General features: G+C 47.0%; 1 protein-coding gene across 1 annotated transcript; it reads left to right on the forward strand.

Moving 5' to 3' along the window:
* Positions 1–3,315: 3,315 nt before the first annotated feature.
* LOC100939904 (myeloid cell surface antigen CD33-like) lies at positions 3,316–7,735 on the forward strand. The gene is made up of 6 exons (XM_063719796.1): positions 3,316–3,379; positions 3,442–3,822; positions 4,026–4,304; positions 4,541–4,588; positions 7,216–7,309; positions 7,663–7,735. The coding sequence occupies exons 1-6, from the start codon at positions 3,343–3,345 to the stop codon at positions 7,733–7,735; spliced, it is 912 nt and encodes a 303-aa protein (XP_063575866.1). The 5' UTR covers positions 3,316–3,342.
* The last annotated feature ends 1,950 nt before the right edge of the window (positions 7,736–9,685 follow it).

Raw genomic sequence — 9,685 nt, forward strand, 5'->3', positions numbered from 1 at the left:
CCTTAAACTAAATCTGTAGACACTTTACTTGTAAGGTAACATTTATGGGTTCTAATAACTAGATTTCTTGGGGCAGGGGGCATTATACAGCTTACTGAGCTGTCCATGTGATCTTTCCTCCCTTAGGATGCCCCCATCTGCCCTCCTGACCTTGACCTTTTATCTTCTTTGCTCTGTTCCTCCACATCCTGACACACTAGTGGGTCACCTCTTATGTGATGCATATTTAGGAGGATAGGGACCTGTGATTCTAAAAAAAATGCAAACAAAAACCAACCAAACAAACAAAAACCACACACACACACACAAAAAGGAGCCAAAAAAAACCTTACAGACTGGAAGAAAATATCTGAAAATAGGGATCTGATGAATGACTTCTAACTGTTGTTGGTGGGGCCGGCTCAGGTTCTTGACTTTGCTGCACAAAAGAATTTGAGAGCGAGTCCAAAGTAAGAGTAGGCAAAGTTTATTGCAAAGTGAAAGTACACTCTAAGAGGCAGAGCATGCTGCTCAAAGCTAGAGACATCCCCTAGTGCCTTAAGGGAAATCTCCTTATGGGAGTTGTACATGCATATTCATAAAGTACCTGTGAGGTCAAGTACGCAAAGGTGGACCTGTGGTTGGTGCATGCACTCAGCATCTACATGCTCCAACTCTCATTGCATGTATCATTAGCATATAAAATATCTACCTAGGAGTGTGTTTTTAACTATTAAAATGAGGAAAAGTTCATTATAAGCTAAACCTTGAACCCAGCTGCACATGTAGGACCCTGGAGAAGTTCCTAGTCCCCCCACCCAAGGCAGGAATTTGTAACTAATAGCTTCTTGGGCTTTTGGTACTGATTGGCTAGAGACTGGGGAAGTTACAGCATGAAGAAGTGGTTTTTGTTCTCATTCCCATGCCATATTGGGTATTAGGAACTTGTAACCATCTGGAAATGGGCCAGTATCCTGTAGGGCTACTTATCTTGCAAAAGAGGGGCTGATGCACAAGGGTGAGAGCCAAAGGAGCCTGCTGTGAAAGAGGCCTGTGCAGCTTCACACAGAGGAACAAGTCAGTATGGCCTCTGAACCCTACTTATCCTGCCTTATATCTGAAATATATCAAGAACTGGATGGTTGTGGTGGCTCACATCTGTAATCCTAGCACTTTGGGAGGCCGAGGCGGGCAGATCACTTGAGGTCAGGAGTTAGAGACCAGCCTGGCCAACATGGTGAAACCCCATCTCTACTAAAAATACGAAAAATTAGCCGGGCTTGCAGGCACACGCCTGTAATCCCAGCTACTGGGGAGGCTGAGACAGGAGAATTGCTTGAACACAGGAGACAGAAGCTGCAGTGAGCTGAGATGGTGCCATGGCACTCCAGCCTGGGTAACAGAGTGAGACTTCATATATATAAATCACGCCACTGCACTCCAGCCTGGCAACAGAGCAAAACTCCATCTCAACAGCCACAACAACAACAAAAGTCTATAAAAAGACTTACACCTGAGTACCATTAGTGAAAAATGGGGAAATCTCAAATGCCTATCAATAGATGAATAAATATAGGACTATAGTATATTCATACAATGGGATACTACTTAGCAATATCACACTGTGAAAGATATAGGCACAAACAACTTGGTTCAGTTTCAAAAAATATGCTGAGTGACAGAATACAGACACAGATGAGTACATTCCTTCCTAGGAAATTTTGGAATAGGCAAAAGTGACACACTATGAGAGAGAGCATCTCAGTGGTTGCCTGGCACAAGAAGTGGGAACGATGAACTGCAAAGAGGTTAGGCAAAGCCCTTGGTGTAGTGGAAATGTTGTATATCTTGATTGTGCCAGTCACAACAGGGCTGTATGCACTTGTCAAAACTCATGGAAATGAACACTTCAAGTGGGTGCACATCATCTCATGTAAATTATACCTAGTTAAGTTCATTAAAGAAACACAATAAGACACATTTTCTTATGTATCCCTTCTACTCCATGAATGTGGTATGATTTTTTACTGTTTAAAGTAAATATACTGAATATTGTATTATGTGCATATACTATCTTTTAAAATAACTTACAGCAAGATATTGTTTTATCTATTGAGGACTCACTTCCTTATATTTAAAAAGAGGATGGAAATACCTCTCTATGGTAGGTAGGATGAATGAACATTTTTATAGATACTACTGTGTATAGAGATTTTACCTGTATATGGTTGCAAATACTATTATGTCTTAGGCATTAAGGATCTGCCAGGTGTGTACCACAGAGAGTAAAATAAAAAACCATATGAGCTGAAGCTAAATTTTAATTTTGTCTGTACATTCAACTCATATTGTATGGAAATATTATGTCTTTGGGCCTCATTTAATTATCAGAAATGTATTTTTACATGAAAGAAAATGCTAATCTCTATGGTGAGCCCCATAAAAAAATTGCTGCTGTCCCCACTGCAGGGAATGGCAACACTAATGGAAAAGAAATTTCTTCTGGACTTGTTCATAGAAGCTTTTGTTTTACATGAAAATACTACATGTTTCTTATTTTAGAGATGTCGCTGAAACATTGCAAATCAGTGTACTAACTGCCAGGGGAAAAAATCCATAGTCATACTTCTTAAAAATACCTCATATGATACCATGACATATGGCAAAGTCACCAGCATCCACAGTTGTAAAGCCAGACAGTATTTGTGTGTGGTGAACATGAGGCTATGGACGGGGAGTATCTAAATGGTAGGGACCAGGTCAGTGGCATCTCTTCTTGTCTCCAGCCTCATTGGCACATAGATGCTCGGTATAGCTTAGGTGAATGAATGAATGAATTGAATGAATGAATGACTGCCACCTTCACCACATCTAGGACCCTTCTTCATTTCTTCTGCCCCAGACACATGAACCCTACAGAAACCTATATCCTGCAGGACAAACCACCCCACAGGTCAAGAAGAGGCCGTGACTCGGACCAGGCCTGGAGTGACCAGCTGCCTGGTGTAAACAGGTGTGCACAGAAAAGCACCTCAGAGTGGAAGGACTTTAGACGTGGGGTTCGCATGTCTCAGATGGCCCCGAAGGTACTGATTCAGGCTCTGGTGCTCCTGGGCGGCAAGACTCAGATTCTGCTCCATCTCCTCCCCTCTCTGGGCGGGTCTCTGGCATCTCTGGCCCATGAGGGTCAATCTGTGTGGAGCGGACAAGCTCTGAGCACGTGTGGGTCTGAGGTTCCTCTTCCATGCAGGGCTGAGGTCTCCTGCTCCTCCCCAGCTTCCTGTCCGGCCCTGTAGCCCTTCCCCTTCACTCCCTTCCTCTTCTCTGCTCACACAGGAAGCCCAGGAAGCCTCTTCCTCAGACATGCTGCTGCTGCTACTGCTGCCCCTGCTGTGGGCAGGTGAGTGGCTGTGGGGAGAGGGGTTGTCGGGCTGGGCCAAGCTGACCCTTGTTTCCCCACAGGGGCCCTGGCTATGGATCCAAATATCTGGCTGCAAGTGCAGGAGTCAGTGACGGTACAGGAGGGTTTGTGCGTCCTCGTGCCCTGCACTTTCTCCCATCCCATACTCTACCACACCAGGAATTCCTCAGTTCATGGTTACTGGTTCCGGGAAGGAGCCATTGTATCCTGGGACTCCCCAGTGGCCACAAACAAGCTAGATCAAGAAGTACAGGAGGAGACTCAGGGCCGATTCCACCTCCTTGGGGATCCCAGTAGGAACAACTGCTCCCTGAGCATCGTAGATGCCAGGAGGATGGATAATGGTTCATACTTCTTTCGGATGGAGAGAGGAAGTACGGAACACAGTTACATATCTACCCAGCTCTCTGTGCATGTGACAGGTGAGGCATAGGCTCCAGAAGCAGCCACAAGGGAAGGTCAAAGGGACCTCAGGACAGGGCTTGGGATGGGACCCATGTCCTGGAAGGGGGTTGGGAATGAAGCCTGTCAGACTCAGGGGAGGACCCAGACCAGAACCCGAGCTTCCCTCAGGGCTGTACCTCAGACACCCCTTCCTGATCCTGCATCCCCGTTTCCTCACCAGCCCTGACCCACAGGCCCAACATCTTCATCCCGAGGACCCTGGAATCTGGCCACCCCAGGAACCTGACCTGCTCTGTGCCCTGGGCCTGTAAGCAGGGGACGCCCCCAATCTTCTCCTGGATGTCAGCTGCCCCCATCTCCCTGGGTCCCAGGACCCTCCACTCCTCAGCGCTCACGATCATCCCATGGCCCCAGGACCACGGCACCAACCTCACCTGTCAAGTGACGTTCCCCGGAGCTGGTGTGACCACGGAGAGAACCATCCAGCTCAGTGTCTCCTGTGAGTGCTGGGCCAGGACGCGTGGTCCCTGAGGGTGTGATGGGGGGAGGACCAGGAGAGAGGAGCACCGGGACTGGGGCCACTGGTGGCTGTGTCCTACAGGCCTGGCTGAGTAGAAGACCTAGGACACAAGCCCTGTCTTTCTACATTTCTGTGGCTTCTGGGGTAGGGAAGGAGTGCCGCCCTTATCTCACCCTCACCCCAGCTGAATGGGAAATCCTCTCTTGTTGTCCTAGATGCTCTAGGGAACCTAAAGATTGGTGTCTCCCTAGGAGAAGGCACAGGTAGGATAGAAACTCCCTCCTTGGGAAGAAGAGACCTTCAGCTCAGGGCAGGGGTGGGCCTCTCCTCATCCTGACCTCACCTCATCCTGGTGATCTGACACCCTTTTGTGGGTGAACCAAGGCCCCATTCCCATCCTCAGCCCCCATGGCCACCTGATTACCTGTCCCCATTGCCCCCTCACTCCCCTCAGACCCCACACACAACCCCCTCAACCCCACAACAAGGGCAGGGTGATATTCACACACAGACCCAGCCTTTCAGCTTCCCTACATTCATCACCTGAACACGCCTCCTGCCTCCTCTTTCTATTTCCCCGTGTAGTTCTGACCTAAGTGCTTCTGGACAGTCTCATGGGCAAAAATTTAACAATGCACGGCAGAGTCTGTCCTCAGATGTCCATCCTCCTCCCCAGAACTGACCAGTGTCCACCCTGGCTGCTCTGAGCCTTGGTGTGTTCACCTGAAGGATCTCACAGGTCATTTGGCATCAACAGTATAGACTGTTCTTATCCTCCTGTAGGACGCCTGTGGTATTCCATTGCACGAATAGAAATTCTGTATAAATCTTCTGCTCCTGGAAAAGCATGGCATTGATTCTGTTCTACCAACAGACACACTGCAATGAATAATCTTGTATCTACTTCAGCAAGTGTATGCCTATGTATGTGGGATCTGTTCCTAAATGCAAAATAGCTAGCTTATATGTTCTTTTTAACCTTGTGAAATACGGCAAAATTTTTCTCAATCAAGAGTGGGCAAGCTGACATTCCCAAAAGTAAGGGGTCAAAGTGCTTGTTTTCATCAACCCAGTGTGGAAGGAGACCTTTTGATTTTTGCCAATGTCAGGTGAAAATTGTGTCCGTATAGTTTTTATTAGATAAAAATTCACATAACATTAAATTCACCATTTTAATCATTTTAAATTGTATGATAAAATGGCTTTTAGAATGCTCACAATGTTCTTGAACCATCCCACTATCTAATTCCAGAACATTTTAATCACTCAAAAAAAAACCTCTGTGACTTTTTGAGGAAATACCAGACTGTTGTCCACAGTGTAAGCACCACTGTATGTTGCACCACCAATGGGTTTGGGTTGCAATTTCTCCATATTCTTGCAAAAATTCTCATTTTTCTTTTCTTTTCTTTTTTTTTTTTTTTTGTTTTGTTTTTTGTTTTTTGAGATTGAAGTCTCACTCTGTCGTCCAGGCTGGAGCACAGTGACACAATCTCGATCCACTGCAACCTCCACCTCCCAGGTCCAAGCAATTCTCGTGCCTCAGCCTCCCAAGTAGCTGAGATTACAGGCACCCACCACAATGCCCGGCTATTTTCTTTTTTTTTTTTAGTAGAGACGGGGTTTCCCCATGTTGGCTAGGCTGATATCGAACTCCTGACCTCAAGTAATCTGCCTGCCTCGGCCTCCCAAATTGCTGGGATTACAGGTGTGAGCCACTGCACCCAGCCTCATTTTTCTTTTTCTTTTTTTGATACAGGGTCTCGCTCTGTCACCCAGGCTGGACTGCAGTGGTGCAATCTCACCTCACTGCAACCTCACCTCCCAGATTCAAGCAATTCTCCTGCCTCAGTCTCCTGAGTAGCTGGGATTACAGGCATGTACTACCACGCACGGATAATTTTCGTATTTTTAGTAGAAATGGGGTTTCACCATGTTGTCCAGACTGGTCTCAAACTCCTGACCTTAGGTGATCCACCCGCCTCGGCCTCTTAAAGTGCTGGGATTACAGGCATGAGCCACCATGCCCAGCCTCATTTTTCTTTTTCTTTTTCTTTTTTTTTTTTCTTTTCTTTTTTGGATGGAGTCTCACTCTGTCACCTAGGCTGGAGTGCAATGGCGTGATCTCAGCTTACTGCAATCTCTGCCTCTGGGTTCAAGCAATTCTCCTGCCTCAGCCTCCTGAGTAGCTGGGATTACAGGCGCATGACACCAAGCCCAGCTATTTTTTGTATTTTTAGTAGAGACAGGGTTTCACCATGTTGGTCAGGCTGGTCTCGAATTTCTGACCTCATGATCTGCCCACCTTGGCCTCCCAAAGTGCTGGGATTACAGGTGTGAGCACCGTGCCAGGCCTCATTTTTGTTTTTTGAAAGATGTATAGCCTAATAGTGAGTGTAAGGTACATCATTGTAGATTTAATATGCATTAACATAATGATGAATGATGTTGAGCATATTTTCATGGTCTTATTGATTATTTATATCTTTTTGGTAAAAGTTTTATTTAAGTCCTTTGTCCATTTTTTCATTGGGTAATTTGGGTTGTTTGTAATTTGAGTTGTAAGTGCTCTTTATATATGTTGGATACTAGACCCTTACCAAATCCATGATTTGCTAATATATGCTCCCATTTTGTGAGCTATCATTTCACTTTTCTGATAGTGTCAATCACTAAACAGAGTTTTTAATTTTGATAAAGTTCAACTTACATATCATTTCTCTACCCAACCATTGGACAGTCAGGGCATGGTTTATGGTAAGCCCTGGGCTCATGTGATCTCACATCCAGGGATGCCTGAAGGGTCTGGAGAACCTTCCTCTTCTTATGTTCAATATGGACACAGATTGTGGTTTGTCAAGTGAATCAACCTCATCCCACTTTTTTGTAGGGAAATCAAGGCCTGTGACAAACGTGGTTCTGGTGGCCATTGGGGAGGCTGCTGTGAAGATCCTGCTTCTCTGCCTCTGCCTCACCTTCCTCAGGTGAGCACTGCCCCAGGGGAAATGTGTGGTGGGCGGGAGACGTGATGCTGAATCCCAGAATCTCAATCATGGAGATACTCAAATACCTTAAGAGCACCTAGGACCAGGCAAGGAGCTCAATTGGTGGTGAGAATTTCACATGGTTCATTTGTGGTCAGGCCTGTGTCTGTCCCAACCCTAGGCCAAATGCCAGGGTGGAGAGGTTTCTGTTCTCATAAAGAAGATCTTGAGGGCTAGGCCTGCTCTCTCCACCACATTTTCTATCAGCCCCTTTGCAGTGCACAGGGAGGTGAGTCTGCTGCCCTCTGCACCCCAATCTGGCCACACTTTTATGCCCTGATCTCTTCACTCAGTGTGAGGTCCTGCCGGAGGAAGGTGGCAAAGGCAGCAGCAGCTGTGGAGGCTGAAAACACTGCCATGGGCTAATCTCTCAGGTGAGTGTTGTGGACGTCTCACCCTCCAATATCGTGCTGGATGACTTCATTCGATGGCCCCCAATATAGCTGCACTCAGCATGGCCAAAGTTGAACCTCCCATGTCCGTCCCCAAACCCACTTCTCTGCAGCCCCATCTCTACAGTCAGAACCAGCTTGTGGGTCTCCACCTTGACCGCCCCACCTTCTCCAGATCCCATAAATCACTCACTCTTGTCCCTCCTTCTCCCAAGCAGGGCTCATTTGGTGCCCTTTTCTCCATCCTGACCCTGGTCATGTCTGGGTCCTCACCTCCTCCCTGGTCACTGAACCACCCTCACCTTTTGCCTCCCTGTCTCCCCAGCACAGGCCTCCAGACTCTGCTTCCAGATGCCTCCTCGTCCAGTGCCTCCACAGTCTGAACAGCCTTGTCTCCTTGTTTCCTCTCCACTGCTGGAGAACACCACCGTCTGGACTGAAGGCCTTGCACGGTCCGTCCTCCACTGGACTCTCCTGATCCCTCCTTTCTCTGTGTCACCCAAAGTCTCCCCACACCCACTGGGCCAAGCCCTCTATGACTCTGAGACTTTGCATGTGTAGTTCCCTTTCCTGAAATGCCCTTCCCTCCCATTCCTGCCAAATCCAGGTCCTGATTGTCCTTCAGGCTCAGTCTTAAATGTCACCCGTGTGTGTGTGTGTGTCTGTGTGTGTGTGTGTGTTTCCTGTATGAAATTGAGGGAAGGGGTGACATTTATTCATTAATCTATAGATTCTTTGGTAACTATACTGAAATATGCTGGCACACCTACTATGTGCCAGTATTGTTGTAGGTGCCAGGGGTCCATTGGTAGACATAGCATCAGAAATCTCAGTATTAAGAAGATGTTCTGGGCTGGGCATCGTGGCTCACACCTGTAATCCCAGCAGTTTGGGAGGCTGAGACAGTGGATCACCTGAGATCAGGAGTTCGAGACCAGCCTGACCAACAAGGTGAAACTCCATCTCTACTAAAAATCAAAAATTAGGCAGGCGTGGTGGTATGTGCCTGTAGTCCCAGCTACTCGGGAGGCTGAGACAGGAGAATTGCTTGAACCTGGGAGGCAGAGGTTGCAGTGCAAGACTCCGTCTCAGGAAAAAAAAAAAAAAGATATTCTGAAGACAAGATGGACATAAAAAAAGGAATAAGCAGTAGAAAATATTTAACTATATAGGATGGCAATATATGTTTAGAGAAAAATCATGCAGGGAAAGAAGCATAAAATATACTGGGGAACCATCTCTGTACCTGATGATGGGAAGAGATTATATTTGGGCTAACACATGAAGGTGGTGAGGAAGCAGGCTCTGTGTATATATAAACAAAAGCATCCCAGGAAGAAGGAAAAGGCGGAAGAGCAAATGCATTGCTCAGAGGCAGCAGTAGGCCTGGGTGTTGCAAACACACCCAGTAACCCATGTCTAAGAGCAGAGGGAGGCAGAGGAGTCAAGCAGTGGAAAGGACACTGCAGCCCACCTGGTGCCCTGCAGGCCACACAGGAACCTAGAACTGTTGTGGAGAGGAGAGACTCGATTGGACTGTCACTCTAACAGGATCCCTTGGCTCCCTGGTGAGAGCAGGCCTGAGCCGGTCAAGGCACCCACAGACAGACTGGGACAGCGCTGCTGGATCCTCCAGGAAGAGGAATGAGGGCTTGAACCAGACAGGCAGGGTTGGAGTGAGGATGTGTTTTTGGATGTATTTGGAAGGTCAAGCTCACAGGGTTTTCTAATGGATGTAGTCATTGAGGAGAAGGGAAGAGCATGGATAAAGCCAGAATATTCCTCTGAACATCTCACTCTTTTGAATCTTCAGTGTCTTTTTTGTTTTTGTTTTGTTGTTGTTGTTGTTTGTTTGTTTGTTTTTTGAGACAGAGTCACTCTGTTGCCCGGGCTTGAGTGTGATGGTGGGATCTCGGCTCACTGC

Source organism: Pongo abelii, chromosome 20 (genome assembly GCF_028885655.2).
Source record: "Pongo abelii isolate AG06213 chromosome 20, NHGRI_mPonAbe1-v2.0_pri, whole genome shotgun sequence".
Taxonomy (NCBI): domain Eukaryota; kingdom Metazoa; phylum Chordata; class Mammalia; order Primates; family Hominidae; genus Pongo; species Pongo abelii.

Bases quoted from the DNA above. Each gene is read 5' to 3' on its own strand.
- LOC100939904 (XM_063719796.1), top strand. From the start codon at position 3,343: ATGCTGCTGCTGCTACTGCTGCCCCTGCTGTGGGCAG. The intron at 3,823-4,025 runs GTGAGGCATAGG...TTTCCTCACCAG, and splicing joins GCTCTCTGTGCATGTGACAG to CCCTGACCCACAGGCCCAAC. The intron at 7,310-7,662 runs GTGAGCACTGCC...CTCTTCACTCAG, and splicing joins CTCTGCCTCACCTTCCTCAG to TGTGAGGTCCTGCCGGAGGA.